At 39.1% G+C, this 19990-nt stretch overlaps 1 protein-coding gene across 1 annotated transcript in view; it reads right to left on the bottom strand.

Annotated features, from left to right (window-relative positions):
- The window catches only part of GABRB1 (gamma-aminobutyric acid type A receptor beta1 subunit), a 365263-nt gene that overhangs the window by 19819 nt on the left and 325454 nt on the right, over positions 1-19990 (bottom strand). Inside the window, exons 6-7 of the mRNA XM_006759247.2 lie at positions 1440-1577; positions 1185-1337 (exon numbers count right to left, since the gene is read on the bottom strand). Coding sequence (XP_006759310.1) covers positions 1185-1337; positions 1440-1577 — 291 coding nt within the window. The remainder of the gene's footprint in view (positions 1-1184; positions 1338-1439; positions 1578-19990) is intronic.

Raw genomic sequence — 19990 nt, 5'->3', positions numbered from 1 at the left:
ACCCACAATGTATGACCTCGGTAGTTGTTATTCCTCACTCTGGACGTTATTCAGTGAGTTTTCCTTAACTATAGCATACATATATTCATATTCACATTAAAGTAACATGCAACTACATACATGTGATGTAATAAACTATTAGTTTACTTTTCTTAGTCTTGGAATGTTCAAAGATTAATAAGGGACTGTCAGCACTTGACTTTATGAGCTTTATGTACCCAGCTGTTAGAGATAAACTGGAGAGATGACAATTAGTCTAGGCATGATAGGGTGTCTGATCATCTTACCAGTTCAGTAATCTCGGAAGAGAAGAGATGTATGTTAGCTTAGCCAGAAATTATGCTCGTGTGTGTGTGTGTGTGTGTGTGTGTGTGTGTGTGAATAAGCCCCAGAAAGTGGTAATTGAAATGGCTCTATGATAAAACAATGAGACAGATCCACATATGCTCAGATTCATCAAACAGACTATACATTTTAACTTTCCAAGGAACCATTTAAAGTCTCAAATATAGCCTTACAGCTTGCAGCAACTACTCAACCATGGCAAGATTAATTCAGAATTTCCCCCCCCCCCCAGGATGGAAACCATTTTCATTCTGTGCTGATCACAGAATAGAGCTGTGAATTATCTGTGCCTAGCTCATTAATATAGCTGATGAATTATCTGTGCCTTACTCAAGTATGATGAGCTCCATTTAAGGGAGACTCAGATCAATAAGATTTAACTTTAGTTAATGTTCGAAAGAGAGTATTTCCCAACATTCAACATAGCTTGGTAATAGTCATAACATCTATCTTTCTTCAAATCCACTTGAGAATAATGCACTGTAAATATTCTCCACTGCAAAAAGTAGGGACTGAAGAGAAAATCATCACACCGCTAGTAAAAATTAGTGTAATAAGAATTTAAAAAATATACTCTAAGAAACACTTACATAGTATTGAACACACTCCAAGATCTTTTTTTAAGAGCAGTATTTTTAGCAAAATGCTGAAAAGGTATGGCATTGTAAAACATTCACTCTGTAAGCACTTACACTTAGGTGCTTTATCATTGAGGACGTTTATGTTAGTTGCATTCTTTGGATTGCTATGAGAGAAGACCCTTGTCTATAATTCTAAACACTGGTTATTTGTTTAAAGCTAAACTCCACCAGCTCTCTGTGGTGCTGGCAGTGCATTACCTAGTGCGACTCTGGCTGCAGAAGCATCATAGTTGATCCAAAAAGACACCCAGGACAGAATTGTAATCAGTGTGGAAGGCATGTAGGTCTGCAAAATGAAGTAACCGATGTTTCTCTTTAGACGGAAACTTAGTGATAGTCGTGGATATGACCCTGAGTTGAAAAAAATAAGAGAAAGAATCAGATCATCACTTGGTTGAAAACATCTTCTTTCGTTCGCAGTGCCCTAGTTTATTTTGGAGGAAACATCCTCACCAGTTGTGAACTCCACCTTCTTGGACACCATCTTGTAGTCGACAATTGAAAACTGAGGAAGCTCAATTTTATTTACTCCAGTTACTGCTCCCTCTCCTCCATTCCAGTAAAACTCGATGTCATCAGTAGTATAGCCATCTGAAACCAAGAATACAGCATAGTTAAATAGAGTCTAGTTGGTCTATAGTAGTCGGCAAACTTTGACTCGGCAAACCGTGGCTTGCGAGCCACACGCGGCTCTTTGGCCCCTTGAGTGCGGCTCTTCCACAAAATAGCGACTTCTGTGCATGGGCCACGAAGTTTCAATCGCACTGTATGCCCGCACGTGGTATTTTGTGGAAGAGCCACACTCAAAGGGGCCAAAGAGCCGCATGTGGCTCGCGAGCTGCGGTTTGCCGACCACGGGTCTAGGAGTTCATTTGAAGACTGGGAGCTGCTGAAGACACAATTCCCAGCAAGTGACGGTAAGATGACTGTGCTTTAAATCAGGATTCTAAGTAGAGTTGCAGTGAAATGCAAATTTCCCCCAATTCTCATCATTCTACAGCTTAGGCTCATCAGAGGGGACTGAGTGAACTGTGGCCGAGATTCTAGTAGAGATGAGCCATGCCTAAATGCTGCTCTTTTTATAGAATTGAATGGACATTTGTGTGATTATGTGACTGTGTGATAATGGAAGCCCTAGTGCAGTGATGGTGAACCTATGACACGTGTGTCAACTCTGATAATATAAGTCTTTGTTTTACTAGGTTGCAAATATCAAGAAATTTCTATATGTGACACGGCACCAGAGTTAAGTTAGGGTTTTTCAAAATGCTGACACGCCGAGCTCAAAAGGTTCGCCATCACTGCCCTAGTGGAAGGGGTGGGCCCGGTCGGGAAGGCATAGCCTTAGGAACCAGCAGCTGGGACCAGCCTGTGTTTCTATCCACTTAACTCAGATCCACTGAGTCTGTTCCCTGCCGGGATGAAGGAAATGAGCTTTCAGGATCATTTGGACCTTTCCCTCTTCATAGCCATAGAAGTGCCTTTCTATCACAGAATCAGATCAGTTAAAAAATTCACAGTCCATGAGGTAGAAACAAACCAATTGGCCTGGAAGAAGAAGTGCTGGTGCCAGGCCTGCGGGAAGCTTCTCTCATGGACCCTTTTTGTCAGATGAAAAATGCCCCAGCATCATCCATTTAGGAAGTTGGCATGAGAAATAAGCTTTTTCAAAAAGATGGATGGAATCAACATAGAGTTTAGTTTTAAAAAATCCTTTAAGAAGCCAAGACAATATATCCAAAATTTCAAGTTGTCTTCTTGTCCGACTTGATCTGAGTGTGGATTTTTCACTAGCCTGTCTCATACCCTTTGCTCACCTGTATGTGGGCCTGGGTGGTCTTTCATTCAGGCAGGTATTTGGCAGGCTCCTCACCTTGCACAAATGAATAGCTCACCTATTCTGAGCTAAACTGAACACGAGTTTTCTTTTAGTTGACAACATAGAATATTTGAATTACAAGTATTTGTTAGGGAGAAAGTTCTTAAACCCAGTATCTAGCAACTCTCTGTGGAGAGAAACATTATTTACAGATCAAAGCCTAAATACCAACCTTTGCCCTCATCTCAATTTGGGGCTGGATTCATTCACCTATAGTTTTTGACCTCAGTATGCCTGTCATTAGCTTGATGATGATCCTGGGTGTCCCCTCTCTAGTAGGCAGCACACACACAGGGCTGATAGAACACAACTTCTAAATGCTTCCCAGGAGAGGCACCTGCTTGCTTACATCCCCTTCCTGAGCGCTCTAACGTGGGCTTTGCTGACTCTGCTGTGCTGCCATGGACAACTCTGGACTCAACCTCTTGTCTTCCTAGACAGCCATCAGGACTCCTGCTGGAGCATACAACACCACCACCTTTAAACTGGCAAGGCAAATGAATGGAAAATATATTCGACATTCCAGTACACATATATTGAGTGCCTACTATGTGTCAAGCACTATTCTAGGTACTAAGCATGTAGAGTGTCTAGGAATAGACCTAGTTCTGCTTTCCAGGATCTCATGATCTAACAGCAGTCTCAGCAAATTGTCGACCTGAGGGAATTAGAGATGGCTTTGCAGAGGGTTTGGCCAGATGGCTAGAGCAGACCTGCCGGCAGAGAGATTACTTATTACATAGAGTGAATAACATAAAGGAAGCTGATGTCAGTGTCAAACTGATTTACTTCATAAAGTTTATTCAGTAAGCAATTTAATTTTAGCAGGAAAACGGAAACTTGCAGGGCAAATTTGAATACATACAAACACTGTAACATCCTTAAAGATTTCAGTATGCAAAGGTAAAACTGAGCTGAGAAGAATAAAATGATTAGGTAGCCATGACAGAGTGTAGGAAGAAGTGTGGACAGATACCCAAGGCAACTAGTCACAGCCCTTCTTGCCCACAATTGCCTTTTATTCTTAGACAATGTGTTCGCCTTGAACAAAGCACAGAACCATGCTGAATTTTACTTGCTTTATCTGTCTTGCACCCACCAGGCTCTGAGTTCCTTGATCAGGGACTGGTTCTCATTCTTTTCTATACCTCAGTGTCTATGTACCACGCTCCTAGCATATGGTGGTATCCAATAAAAGTATGTAGAATATTGCATTCTTGCTTCTCATCATCAAGACTCCCGGCTTTGTGTTACCAACCTTAACTTTACAACTAGGCACTAACCTATGTACATGTCTCTACTCATTCAACGAGTAGATATTTATTGAGTACTGACTAAGTGTCAGATGGTGGAAATGTCCTGGGAGTATAAAACTGGCCTGGCTCTTGTCCTCTTGGAGCCTGCAAAAAGTATCTTAAATGTTATACATTTCAAAAAATTCCTTCCATGGCAGGTATCTGTCTGGACTGGCTTCCATTAGCATGTTCTCATCTCCTTTAGGAAAGATAAAAACTACAGATTCCGCCCTAACCGGTTTGGCTCAGTGGATAGAGCATCAGCCTGCGGACTCAAGGGTCCCAGGTTCGATTCCAGTCAAGGGCATGTACCTTGGTTGCGGGCAAATATCCAGTAGGGAGTGTGCAGGAGGCAGCTGATCGATGTTTCTCTCTCATCGATGTTTCTAACTCTCTATTCCTCTCCCTTCCTCTCTGTAAAAAAAATCAATAAAATATATTAAAAAAAACACACAAAAAAAACCCCACTACAGATTCCCTTGCAACTATGGTTATGGATATGATTTAGGTTCTCTGGATCATACAGAGTTAAATGATGTCAGAGGTGGTGTTGGAGGCACTCATTTGTTGGTGCAACTCCTACAGTATAAGTATCTCTGGACCCAGGAATTCTGGTTTTAGCTTTGGTGGTCCTCAAGTCAACACCAGCTTCCTGATTGTGATGGAGCTATCTGTAGGACAGTCAGCACTGTGGTCTGGGAGTCATTTCCAGTGGCCCTGCCTGGAGCCTAGTACTTTAGTTCTTTAATTTTGTAAGCACTACTTCTCTGTATTAAATCTCTTTCTGCTTAAGTTGCCAAATGGACTTTCTTTATCTGCAACAGAACTGCATTCTCTCTTCTAGGGAAGAATTATTTGCTCCAGGCTTGGGATTACCAGGGCTTTACATTAAAACCTCTGTTGTGGGTTGTGCCAGCTATTCATTTGGTGTTTCTGAATCTCATATCTTGCTTTCTACATGTTGCTCTGTACTGTTGGGTCTAGGCTCCCTGTCTCTCCAGCTTCATGTTAGGTGCTGTCTTTCAGAAGAACTGGCTGGAGATTAGAAGGTGGAGGGGAGGGAAGGCTCTTGGTTCTGGCTCTGGAAGTGGTGGTGCTGCAGTTGCTTGTGATTGCTGCCAGGGCGGTGGGGTGATTTCAGACTCTCACAGCTGAAGAAGGGGCAGCACCTCTTTTTGCAAGTTCATAGACATCTAGAACAGCATCTCTCACAGGTACACAGCAGATTCAGGCCATGGGCTCCAGGACAGGGCTATTAGCAGCTTCTGCCCTTCGCACTCTTTTCTCCTCCTTCCTTTTGCTTTTCCAGCCTTTCCCATGTTGTAACCAATTCTCTCAATTAAATTCCCTTTTGAAAAACCTTGAATGGTTTCTGCTTTCCTGATGAGATCTTGTCAAATATACAGTATATCGTAAATGCAAATATTTTATCTGTGTATATAACTGTGTTTACCTCTGCCTTTGTCATCTCTATTGTACTAGTATATTATTATGATTCTACTAGAGGCCTGGTGCACAAATTCGTGCACAGGTGGGGTCCCTTGTCCTGGCTGGCGATCAGGGCAATTAGGGCCGCAGGAGGTTGGCCGGGGGGGAGGGGTCATGAGAGGTTCCGATTAGGGCCAGTGGGGCCAGCTGGTCGAAGATATGGACCATGGGAGGTTGGCCAGCTGTGGGAGGTTGGCTGTGGGAGCACACTGACCACCAGGGGGCAGCTCCTGCATTGAGTGTCTGCCCCCTGGTGGTCAGTGCGCATCACAGTGACCGGTCAACAGGTTGGTCATTGGGTTGTTCTGTTGCTTAGGCTTTTACATATATATATAGATATTATATTATAAAGTTTTGAAAGCAAGGACTTTTTTTATTCATTTAAAAAAATTCCTGATGTCTAGAACAGATTTTGTCTATAGTAAGTACCCCATGCATATTTTTGAATCAATGAATTAGTGAATACTCTTTGCTGCTTAGAATTCGAACTATTGTCCCAAACTACTAACCTGATATAGGTAACTTATTTGGTAGAGTTCATGGGCTAAATTTATTCCTTGATAAAGATGATTCTGCTCACAGGGGGCTTATAGGTAGATCTAGACGCCAACAAAATGGAAAACCTGCTCGTTAGTTTTAGGCTGAGTAACTAAGTGATAAATTACAACCTCAAGCTGGTTTTTGAGATATAGAATCCTAGGGGAGAAACGTAAGTGATAATTAGAGTTGAGAGTCCAGAGATGGCTTGCAGTTTGGAGGTGAGAGGGGTGAAGGCAGTGGGTGGGCAAAACGGCACTCCTCAATGTCTCCCACCTGTGAAGAGTGACAGAACACCTCAAGGCCATGGACAATCAAAAAGCTGGGATATGGCTATCAATAAATCAATGCAGATTTTAATAGTATTCAGCAGTTTATATGGTCAGTGGTCTGGGTCTAGATTTCCAAGCTCACTTGCACTTTGTTTAACTAAAACCCATTAGGCTTAGTGTTCACGGCACTGAGATAATTGTGGATGATATGGAGGGAAGAAAGAATGCTCACTCCATTTCTGTAGAAGTTTGAGTTCTCCTGGGAGCCATAATGGCAGCTGGATTCAAAGGAAAGAATAAAGGCCTACAAATACACTATTATTCAAAGGTTACACAAGAACATTTGCTACAGAGAGAGAGAACATCAATTTACTCACACCTAAACAACCTATTTACCAAAGGTTTTCCTTTATGAACCAGTGGCTTCACACAGTGTCTCAAAGCTCAAACACTTAGATACCAAGGATGTTGTTTCCTAGCAACAGTAACTACATAGAAGCTCTCAAATTTTCCTCTCAGCCCCCAGGGACTTCTTAGTGATGCAGAAAGTACAGATAAAATTAAGTTGATGTCAGTGGATAAAGATGCATGGAGCTAGTACAAATGCAGAAGTGTCTGGATGTTATTGTTCTTCTTTGCTATTTGAAACACTCTATTTAGAATGCATTTTCTAATCTGGAAATAAAAATTGCTCCCTGCTGTGCTTAATAGAGCTAGGAGGATGGTCTAAAATTGTACTTAACTGAATTTTAGATAATGTAGAAATTTAAGCTTTTAATCCATGAGTAAGCCTAAGTAAAATGTATATCCCTTCGTGGAGCAGCCATAGCCTCATCTTTGGTTTCATAGTGTGGGGCTTGATTGGCTTAGGCCAATTATCAAAATATCTTCTCTATGGTATTTTGCTATGGTGACTGGCTCATGGTTTGGCAATAGACAAGCCTAAGACAACGAGTTCATAGCAATGCCCTAGCCAAATTAATTGCTTAAAAATATACATGTGACCCAAGTTGGTCCAGTCCTAGAGAAACCCAGGACTTTTGTCCAAACATTGAAGGGCAGAGATTTCCCCCTTTCTCTAATAAGAAATGCTGAGTGGAGAGTGGCTGAGCTGGTTACAGGAGCCAGCATGTTCCCTTCCTGCTTTCATAGTCATTACTAGCACCTAATTGAAGTAAACTTGTGATCAACATTGTGGGATTTTTCTTTTTTAATGAATTTATTGGGGTGATATTGGTTAATAAATTATATAGGTTTTAGGTGTACAGTTCAATAATACATCATCTGTCTATTGCATTTGTTGCATTGTGGGTTCCTGCCCCAGGTCAAGTCAACTTCTGTGACCAGCATTTCAACTGTGGTTAGAAAATGACCCAGTGAAATAACCTTAGTTGTCTGCTACTCCCCATTTCCTTCTACTCCTCCTACATGAGGCCAGAAATATTAGAAATTCCTCAGTATCACTGCTCTGTATATGTGCAGATCCTTTCCATGCCAAGATGATTAGATATTTGTAATTGTGCATCTAGACAGAGGATAAGAAATACAACTGGATCAAAGAAAGCCAAGTGGCTCCCTATCTGTCATAACATCTATTCTAAAGGCTATTTGAGATTCCTTTCTCACCCATATCTGAATCTCCATGATATCCTAAGAAGCAGCAAGCAAACCATGGAAGCCAGATTTTTAAAGTTCTCTAACAGCACTGAAAACCCCTAAGTACAAATCTATTCAACCTGACTGTTTGTCTTCAACCTGACCACCCACCTTCTGAGTGGTAAGTCAGTCATTCAGTTGTTAGAGATGGCCATCTCGCTATTTTCTCAATCAACTCAATAGTTGATTAGGATTTTAGGTAATAATTAGATAGCACGACCTTATAATAAGTAAAGGTTCATCTTCGTGGAGAGCATTCACCACCTGATCCTTGTCTACCCCAGTTTGCTTTTCTGCCCCTTGAAGTGTGAAGTCCTAAGCTGAGAAGTGGGCATGTCTACCCGTCTCTTCTTCCTCGGAGTTATCTGGCTCCTTTCCCTGCCTTGACTCACTCCCGAGGTTACTCCTGCTCTGGTCGCTGAGCCACTTCTGACTGGTTTAGGAATTAAACAGCAACAGATTTGGAATTACTTCATGTCCTTCAGATTTAGAATCTTAGAGTCCAGACATGTTTTCTGGTTTCTTAAGCATCCTCTAAGAGGCCCCCTGATTTCCAGGCAGGCCTAGGACCTGATTCACCAGGAACTAAGTCAGATTCTCAGGTTTTTCCCATTCTAGGCAAGCCTTGGCATCCCCGATGTTTGATCAACATGTAAATTCTCAGAATGACTTTTCTAAAGTCTGCTACTTCATATCTCTTTGCTTAACACTGTCCCAGCGGTTCTCAACCTGTGGGTTACCAATAATGAAAATATATCCCGCATATCAGATATTTACATTACAATTCATAACAGTAGCAAAATTACAGTTATGAAGTAGTAACGAAAATAATTTTATGGTTGGGGTTCACCACAACATGAGGAACTGTATTAAAGGGTCACGGCATTAGGAAGGTTGAGAACCACTGGAACCTTGACTACCCCAGATTATCCTTGTTTAAAGTTTTTTGGCTCCCACACACTTTTGCTTTTGGATAATAAACCTTTGCACAGTATAACAAACACATTAAAATGCATTCACAGTCATGTTAAATATTATTTACATGTCACTATAAAAGCTTTAGATTTGCAGCTGACTTGATATCACAATGTTATATTAGTTTTAACATTGTAGTTTTCTTTATGCATTTTGAAGCCAACAATTTAAGACATTTGAGAAACTCATAGCATGTAGACATTTTGCCTACAGTGCTTGGTGGCAGAATGATTTGGCTGAGCCCCAGATGCCAATAGGGCCCTAGTGCACTGCCTAAGATCTCCTTCCAAGCTTTCTTTATTTGGAATACAACCAACTCCTCTTAAATTTCCCACTGGTGGGAATCCTACTGCCATCATCAGATCTCTTGACCTTGACTGTGGCCCATCTTGACTTCTCAATTAGCCAGCTACTTGAAACATCTCAAGATCAAGCTGCCTTCCAGGTTGGGCTGCACGTATTAGCTATCTCCTTGGGTTGTCCAGTGCCCTTTCTGAGCCTCTGTCTGATTCTATTCTGACCTTCTCTACCATTTCTCTGGCTTCATGCTGATACATTTTTTAAATGCTTTATGTCATGCCTGCTCCACTCATGATGTTCTTGGCTAGCAAAGATCAGGACTATGTTTTTTCTAGTCATCGGTTTTCTATTAAAACAGCACAAGTTCAAATTAACTTTTTAACAGTCACATCATTATTTTTCCTTTGGATTCAAATATAAGATCTAATATAGACCCCATTACATTTTATCTAATTCAATTTGAGTCGCTATTCTAGCATGATTTTTTTAATCCTTATTTGCTCATCCTCTTAGTTTCATGTTATCTCCAAATTTGACAAACATGCCTTTTATCATTACTTTCTTGATTGAGACAAATGTGGAATGGCAGAGACAAAGACAGAGCGCTGTAACACTCACTTGGCAATATCCCTGTAGGTTGATATCAAATGTCTGATCAGCATTTTGCACGGTGGCACCATTGTTTATCTATTTAATATCTGTCTAATTGCTTTAGCCTCTAGTCTGTATCTCAGTATTTGTCACATTTTCCTGAGTCACTGATTTTGTAATCCTATCAAGTAAGACAGTGAGATACTTGTGTTTAGAGAAAGTAAGCTGCCTCCACAGATTATTGATTCCCCTTCTGTGGGATCCAGGGCTACAATCTTGCCCAGACTCAATCTCATCAGCGATAAGTTTCTTAGAGTATACCTTTCTTACCTTCTGGAGCAATGAGATGGTGTATTCCATTCTGTCAACATCAGTGACCATTTGGTATGCTAATTTAAGTGTACAGGCTCATGATAATAACCTTCCCTTTACAATCCCCAACTTCCTTTAGTAAATGCTAATAGAACTATATTGCATTAATGTATGTAGGTGCAAATGTTTTAGGAAAATTATTGGTCACAGATAAGAAAGCATCAGTGTTTCTCTATGGCCCAAATCAGTGGTGGAGTCAAAGATAATCACATATTATCTTTGTGCTAAAATCTTATTAATTAAATGTCTTATATGGTGTTTCCAATAAAATTTTCTCAAAACAAACTGCCACCAGCTATCTACATCTGATTTATCTTAAAAGTCAAGGAGAGAATAGTTTATATCTCAGGAAAAAATCCTTATCGATTTCTTTCCAATTTCTATTAACAATACCAGTAGTTTTTTTCTGGGATGTTTATAGTCAGATTTTCTTTTCTAGTCTTGAAACCCTCTTATACTGTTTATAGATTTAATGACCATCTGAACTCCTTGCACCCTTCCTCCTTTAAAAACATAATTTGGGCAAAAGATGGAATAAACTGTGACTATTAAATCTTGTTCCGAAGTTCTGCCAAGATTGAGTACAATTTTCTCAAAAAGATGAACTTCACACTATTGCAACCAAATAAAACCTATATTTATTACAAAGTTGAGTAAGAAATCTCTTCAAAAATTGAGACAGCCTTTTGCTTAATATTGCTATCATGGAGTGGGGAGGCCCTTGATTGTTTAACTCACCTCAGATGAGGTCTTAGAGTTATTGTGATTGAATGTCATCTCTGCCAGTTATTTCTGCATCAGATAAAAAGGAAGATCAAAACCCCTCTCCAGCCCCGGCCAGTATTGCTCAATAATTAGGCAGGGGTGGGGAACCTTTCTCTGCCAAAGACTATTTGGATATTTATCACATCATTCATGGGCCATACAAAATTATCAACTTAAAAATTAGCCTGCTGTATTTGGTCAAACATTTAATTAACTCATCCCCAATGCCTTGGTAGAGCCATACCAAATGATTCTGGGGACCAGACATTCCTCACCCCAGATTAGAGCATAGGTCCATGCACCAAAGGGTCATGGGCTCGTTCTGGTCAAGGGCACATACCTGGGTTGTACGTTTGATCCCCAGCCCCAGTTGGGGCATGTGTAGGAGGTAATAATCGATGTGTCTCTCTCACATAGATGTTTATCTCTCTCATTGATTTCTCTCTCTCTCCCCCTCCTTCACTTCCACTTTCTATAAAAATCAATGGGAAAAAATATTCTTGGGTGAGGATTAACAACAACAACAACAACAACACAGCTCTACATGCCAAAACAGTTGCTTGGTTGTGGGCAAAGGCCTTTAAACCTGTATTTTCTAAGCAGTGGAGTAACCATCTTCACTTGAACATATAAAGAAAGAACTCCATAAGCAGGGGCTCTAAGTAGTGTGTCAAAATCAGAATGCTGTGTAAGTTTGTTTTAAAATCTGCTTTAAGATTATGTATTAGTTAAGAATAACTAATCTATTTGGCATCCTTAGAAATATGCATCATTTCTTTGTTTAAAAGAATAAAAGACAAAGTCAGGCCTAATCTAGATAAAGGAGTCCACTTCTAATTTGGACAAGCACCTAATATGTCCCATTTAGCTTTCTTTTCTAAAGTGTATACTTTGAAGGAGAAAAAAGATAATGAACAAGTATAGTAGAAATCTATGCAGTTATCCAGCTAATTCAAATGCAGTATTATTTTAACCTTACTACTCTGGCAATGTTATTGTTGGCCTGAAATCCTAAATTAGTAGGTTAGATAATAACATCAATTATATAGTTTAATTTAATGACCACTTTATATCTGAAATGCAAAAAAATTATTCATAACATCTTTAAGATATTTTTATTTGAAATCCTATCAAGTAAGAAAATGAAGCCTGGTTTGAGTTATGTTTAGAGAAATCAAGATACCCCCATGGATTATTGATTTTCTTCCTATGGGATCCACTACTAAGTGGTTATTAAGTTTTATTTTATTTTATTTAAGTTCTTCTCCCTCTCCCCCACCATTTTTTTGGTGGGGGGAAGGATTACTTTTCACTGAGAAATCCTGATGATAAGAAATGATGATTTGGCCTCCCTTTGAGACAGCATGGAGGGACCTGGAGAGTATCATGCTAAGTGAAATAAGTCAGTCAGAGAAAGACAAGTATCAAATAATCTCACTCATATGTGGAATTTAATTAACAAAATAAACTGATGAATGGAGTGGATCCAAAGACATGGACACAATGGAACAGAGTACAGAATCTCAGAGGGAAGGTGAGGAACCCATGGACACAGACAATAGGGTGGAGAAAGCTTGGGGTGGGGCGCTGGAGGGGGTCAATGGGGGAAAAGGGGGAACATATGTAATACTTTCAACAATAAGGATTAAAAGAAAAGAAAAAGAAATGATGATTTGTCAATAAAACACATTTTGGAGTAATACCCAAACCAGTCATAGTAAAATATTTACAGTGTTTTTTAAGGAAAAAAAAAATCTTAAAAATGTATGTGCATGTGTATATTAACCAAGAATATATATGAAAATAGTTAATAGTGGTTATCTCCAAATATTAGAATTAAAGGTATTTTTATTCTAAAAATTTTATGTGGTGAACATGTAATTCTTTTAAAAATAAAACCCAAATAAGTTACTTTTATGTTCTAAAATTACCCAGATATATTTTGGGAGAGTAAACTCCAAATCTGTGAAAATTATTTAGATAACCTGTAGAGGGCAATCAAGACCTTTCAGATTCACAGGCAGAGATTCAGGATACTGCCTGAAAATGTATTCCTTTCAGTTGCAGGAGTTTTGGATTTTTTGTGACGATTTTAGCTTTGGATCACTGATTCTCACAAGGTTTTATTTTAAAATTAATTTATATTAAATAACACTAGAACAATTATGATTAGTATACCTTGTCACAAATTCAGATTTCCAGCTAGAAATATGTTTATATACATGCAACTCTAATTGATTACTAAAATAAGTATAAAAAATTGCCTCTTTTGCTATATTTAATGCTTAAGTTATAATCTTTTCACTAACATCTTGAAAAGGACAGTCTATGCCCTTTTAACTAAACATACGAGTTAACAAATATCTATGTGCAGCAAGTGATATGGACTCACTCTTCATATCTCAGTTATTATGATTATGAAGCTGGTAACAATACAATACACTAAATTATAAATTACCATTTTATCAGATCTGAGTTTATTTTCAATTTTTACTAATTTATTTGCCTAGTTTCTGATTTCTTTTAGGTATATGTTTTTTAGTCTCAGATCCCTTATTCACTCACACTTAGATGACATTTATTGAGACCCATTCAATTCAATTTATAAAGCTGATTGATGCCTTCCGCATTTGGAAGACATCATGTAGTCCCTGGAATTATGTAGTCCCTGCCCTATGTTTTCACAGGTCCACTGCATACAGCCTGCAATAATCACATAGTAGCAAGCTTTCATATTTAAAAAGCTGTATTCTATTTCACAAGAAGATAGATTTTTCTGGCAATTCTCAGCCATCCTAAAATATCCCATATTTTTTAAATGGGGGAAAAGGAGACTTATGTAATACGTTAAACAATAAAGAATTTTTAAAAATTCCACCTAGGATCAGGTTGGATAACCTTAGCAAAAATTAAGCCATGTACCTTTTTTTACTTGTTTTTTAATCCTCACCTGAGGATATTTTTTTTTAATTATTATTATTTTTTAAGAGAGAGAAAAAGAAGCATTGATGTGTGAGAGAGAAACATCAATTGGTTGTCTCCTATATATGCCCTTACCAGGGATCAAACAGCAACCTAGGTATGTACCCTGACTGGGAATTGAACCAGCAACCTTTTAGTGTACGGGACAATGCTCCAACTAACTGAGCCACCTGGCCAGAGCTGAAGCCACTACTTTTGTGACTCACAAACTATTATATGTTCTTGTATAATTTCTTGGCCTTTGAAATCCATGTGAATAGTGTAGTAGAGCCAAGAGTTCACAGTTGTTTGTAGCAATAGCCTATCTGCACTCATTCCCAAGTGCTAGATTGGTGTCACAGAGGTTACCACGGTACGCTTGTTGGACACATTAATATCTGTTTTAAAAATTGCATTGTGTCTGGGCATGATGGAAAAAACTATTCGATTATTACTGGTTTTGCTGGAATTGATTTTTCACTCCGTGAAATTTGGCTGTTACATTGATGAAACATGTGCCTTGCTGCCATTTTATTCATGTTGAAGGCTTTATTTCTGATGCTCATGAAATAGGAAGACAGGCAAATATAAATTTATCTTTGAAGCTGCCTGGTGTAGCAGTGCGGGAATCGCAGTTACGAAAGGGCAATTCTCCCTAGTTATTGTTCTACCTGAGGCCGGGGAAGAAAAACAATGATTATCATTTTCATTTTTCAGAGGGGGGAAATTAAAGCCCGGGCTTCCGTGACCTGATTGGAAAGCTGAATGCCTCGAAGGTTCCATCTGTGGAAATTGGGCTAATAATCTGCTACCTGACTCACAGGGAAGATAAAAAAAAAGGTCGTTTGGCATAGTTATAGCGACAGAGTGCTTCTCAGAAGCACTTTATCATAGAAATACTTAGAAGCATGACACAGGCATCACATGTTGCTTCAGGATGCATTTTTGCAGTGGTTCTCAATCCAGTGTGTTTCCCTCCATCCATGGGCAGTCAGCAACATCTGGAAACATTTTGGGTCATTATAATTTGGGGATGGGTGCTGCTTAGTATCTAGTGGGTAGAGGCCAAGGATGATCCTAAACCTCTCCAGTGGCCAGGACAGCGTTCTACAAGTATTATCCAGCCCAACATGTCAACAGTGCTGAGGATGAAACACCTGGCTCATAGCTACAGAATGCTGCGGTTGGCAGAAGGGTTCATATTAAAATCACTCGTAATAATACCTAGGTCTCATTCTAAGTAAATAGTACTTTTGGGAAAGGAAAATACAAAATGTTCTGTAATAAAATGGTAAGTGGAATTTCTTCACTGATAATCTAAGGGCCTCATCCCCAACTCTGGCCGAGGTAATATGACTGTGATCACACGCTACTGGGGGTGGGGATCTAAATAATAAGCATGGCAGGTTCTTGGTTCTTTGGTTTAAGAGATGCTAGTCTGAAAGTCAGATAGAAGGATGTCTACGCATGCAAATTTTCTGAAGGATTCTCTTCACCCTGAACTCCAACAACACAAGCACTAATTAAAGACACTCCCAGGAAGGAAAGAGGGGTAAGGTAAGTAGAGAGGAAGAGAGGAAGGAGTCAGATGTGAATTTGGGAAGCTCTGTGTCTGCCTCTGCCCCTTCAAGCTGGGTTCTGGGGTGGGGGTATAATGCTAGATAGCCTCCTAAAGTTTTGGATATGAGCAGAGCCTGGGCCTTATGCTACAGGTAAGCAAGCTTGTAGAGAAGGCTTTCTATTCCACCATTTGGGAGATAGGCAGTATGGTCTGTTAAGGCTGCTGAGTGCCAGAGACTATTCTGTCTGAGTTTCCTGTGGGTTTATAATAGTGAGGGAGGATTTCAGAGGGTCTCTGGTTAAAGACTTGCAGTGGGAGAGAACCCATGGTCCTCTAAGAGATCTCAGGGTTACCTCATTGAAAGGATGCAGCAGGCACATAACTAGTGCTAGAGAGTTGAGTGGGAGCTGAGTCAGCACCATTGCAGTGAGACCCGATTTCACTCGTGGCTGAGTCCCAAACAGAATAACTTACCTCTGAGGTAACTTGAGGTCAGTCAGAGGCCCAGGTCCCAACAGACTGAGCATGAGAGATGGACACCTCCTCCTCAACCCACTCCCCTGCTGGGGGAGGGTGTCACAGCTGAAGTATGAATTAGCTAAGGCACATGTCCTCTGTTCTCCTGGTAGCATTTACTCTGTTGCCCTCTGAGCTCACTGTCAAAGCCAGTGGTAAAAGCAAGAAGATAAAAAACAATCCTGGTATTACTGCATTTATATATTAAGTGTCTGAGAAATTAATTGGTGAATTTGAGAGTATGTGGAAGTTATTAGGTTGAGCCATACAGTCTAAAATTAAATTGTAGAAGATGAAGAATGCATTTGACATACTTTAGTTTGTAAACTAAAATTCTTACTCATTTAAGCTGTATCTGTGAGAAAAAAGTACAGAGGTCATAAAGTCTATTCTTATATACAATTTCCATATAATATCCAAGGGCCATATTAGAATTCTATCAAGAAGACATACAGTTAGATTCCCATGAGACATGTTTGGGGATTTAAGAGCAGACTGAACTACTTTATTCTCCCCCAAAGAATCTCCATTTTCAACTTTCTCAATTATATAGCTGGGTGCTCAGTTTCCAGAAGTTCATATTACTGAAACATAGATTTTAAAATAAAATAATACTGTTATCATTTTCAGAAACAATTTAGTTTTGTCCACATACTGCTGACCAAGAACCCTGGGAGCGAAGATAATGCTGGATACTTATCTAGATTGCTTTTGGAGCAGCCATGTCTGGTTATTAATTTTCATTTCAAAAGGAAGATTTTGGCTAGGTTATTTTTCTAGCGCTCAGAGCAGTCAATGCTCCTGAGAATTCTTTGAGAAATTTCATATGAATATTTTTCCTTGAAACCCTACTGCCTTGGTAGTCAGCTACTTGTTACATGCCTCATATAATGGAACTTTTAATTCTGAGGCAAGTAATATGCATTATCACAAGAAGTTCCAAAGAAACAATATAAAATTTATGTATAGAAAGTTAGAAAATCTCTGAATAGACCCTGGGAATAAATATCAGTGACTAAATAAACACCTTATCTCAAAAGCATCCATGTCCTCTTATGATCATAATTATAGCTGCCATTGATTCAGTGCCACTTCCAGGTCAGGTCTAGAGCTGGGCATTTTATACACCTTCAATATTTGCAATAGCCATTTTAGAAGAAATTATTATCTCCAATATAATGACTAAGAAACTAAGTTTAGAAAGTTTAGATAACAGGGTTCCAAACCTTTTGGTCTATTTCCAAAATCTTTCTTCCCCACCACACTGGTTAGCTTCATACTCATTAATCTGTATCACTAGCTCATACTTTTAGCTTCATACTGTAGAAAGAACTACTCTAGTAAGTTGAATCACATGAAAATGCTGATATTTGAACTTTTTTTTTGGACATAACACAGCAATTTCATAAGGTTAATTTCAATACAGTATTGGCTCAGCCCAGTCACGACTATAGATTTGGGCACTGTGGGAATCTGCAGACTGGTGTTTTTTTTTTTTTCTTTTCCTTTTTTAAATGTTTTTGTGCTATCCACATCTCGGATTGCACTGTTGATCTTGAATAGAGTGAGGTAGTTGAAAAGCAATGAATAAGTCATTTTGAATCCATCACCCCAGGAGAAAAGATGTCAAGGCAATTCTGTATGATCAAGAGAAATAGGCATGGCTCCAAAGCCTGGATTTTGGTCTCAGTTCTGCCGCCTACTGCTTGTGACCTTGGGCAAGTTGTGTAGCTGCCCTTAGGCTCACCAGCCTCCTCTGTGAAAAGAGGCTAATCATAACTACCTCACAACATTGTGAGGATTAAATAATTTAATTTAAAAATTTATTGCATGCTCACTATACCCAGGCTTGTGACGAGCTTTTGGTATAAACAGATCAATTAAATCTTTCTCCTGTCTTTATCCCCAAAGAGTGCATTGTCCTAAGAGAGATATGAGGATGAAATAAACACAATATGATGTTATAAGTGCTAAATTACAGGAATGTACAAAATGTTACAGGAACAGCAAAGAGGAAATGTAATACTCATCCACTAAAACAAAATCTCAAGAGAAGAAAACCCAGGCGTCTTGTTTGCAGCTAGTAAGTCCTTCCTGAATATTGGTGAAATGAACAAGTGATTCCTAGGGTTGAGGAATCAAACTTCACTTTCTTTGCCTCTTTCATTCTCTCACTGCCTTCTCACTGATCAAATCACATCAGCCTAGCTTGTGTCTACTCCTCTCATGAACCTTTTCTGCAATAGCTTCTTCTTCTTCTTTCTTTTTTTGCAATTGAACAAAAAAGAAAAACATATCTCCAGTGTGCTTTTAAACAGGCAAGACTAGGAAATATTTCAAATACCCAGCAAAGGAAACAATTAAACAATCGATGGAGTGAAAAGGCAACCAATGGGATGGAAGAAAATATCTGCAAACCATTTATCTAATGAGAGATTAATCTCCAGAAGATACAAGAAATTCATGCAATTCTATGGCAAAAAGCCAAATAACCCAATGAAAATATGAGAAAAGGACCTGAATACACATTTTCCCAAAGAAGACAAACAAAATGGCCAACAGGTATATGAAAAGGTGCATGGCATCATTAATAATTGGAACTGCAATTCAAAACCACAATGAGCTATTCCCTGCTACCTATTAGAATGACTGTTATCAAAAAATCGTAAGATATGTGTTGGTGAGAATGTGGAAAAAAAGAAACCCTTCTGCACTGTTGGTGGGAATGTATATTCATACAACCATTATGAAGAGTCTTCAAAAACTTAAAAAAGAGAAACACTTATGATCCAGCAATCTCACTTCTGGGCATAAATGCAAAAGAACTGAAATCATGATCTTGCAGCGATATTAGAAATCCCATGTTCATTGCAGCATTATTCACAATAGCCAAGATAGGGAAACAACTGAAATGTCAATGGTTGAATGCATAAAAAAAATGTAGTAAACATACAATGGAATACTATTCAGCTTTTAAAAAGAAGGGAATTTGCCATTTGTGGTAACATGGATGAACCTGGAGGGCATTGTGCTAAATGAAACAAGTCGGAGAAAAAAGAAAACTACTGCATGATGTCACGTATCTATGAAATTAATGAATTCCTAACTGCCAAGTCAACTGGGCCCTTTCTAGCACCTGACTTATTAGTGTGTTTGTTGTTGCTGATTATGTTTTCTCAGAAACTCTGACATTTATTTTTTAAAAAATGACACTTCTGGGTACTCTCCTGTCTTCTTTTTGGGGTTTTTGCTCAACTCAAAAATCTGATGTTCCTTAGGGAACATCCTGTCCTTCTTGGATAGTACTCCCACTATTGGTTTTAGGTGTTGATGATGATTCCTAAATCCTATTCCCAGGATTTCATTCTCTTTTAAGAGAGAGACTTTACATTTCCAACAATCTACCTGTCATCCTGAAATGAAAATTCTTTTGGCACATAATTCAAAATTCTCAAAAATGGGAGTCATCATCTCATCTCCCAAACACTTTGTCCCTCTTCTGGGACGATCATGCTCCCAGTACATGGTACTACCATTCACGTAGTTGCTGGTGAAAAACATCCTTGATGCTTTCTTCTTCACCTATGATATTGTTATTACCGATATTTGATTTTCCTCCCATTCCCAGGCACATGGAAGGTCACATTTCCAAGACCCCTTGTAATTAGCCCAGAGGTCTAATTCTCGTCAGTGTGCTATAACCAAAGTGACAGGTGTTACTTCAGATCAAACCTACTCTGTAAATCTCCATGTTCTTTTCAAGTTTGTAATGACCCAAGAAGCTCTCTTCTTCAGATAGTGCTGCCAGAATCTTCACCATCTGGGTGATCCTGTGG

This window comes from Myotis davidii, unplaced genomic scaffold (genome assembly GCF_000327345.1).
Source record: "Myotis davidii unplaced genomic scaffold, ASM32734v1 scaffold455, whole genome shotgun sequence".
NCBI classification, from domain to species: domain Eukaryota; kingdom Metazoa; phylum Chordata; class Mammalia; order Chiroptera; family Vespertilionidae; genus Myotis; species Myotis davidii.
Note: the sequence above shows the minus strand (reverse complement) of the source record. Positions and strands in the feature narration are given on the sequence as shown.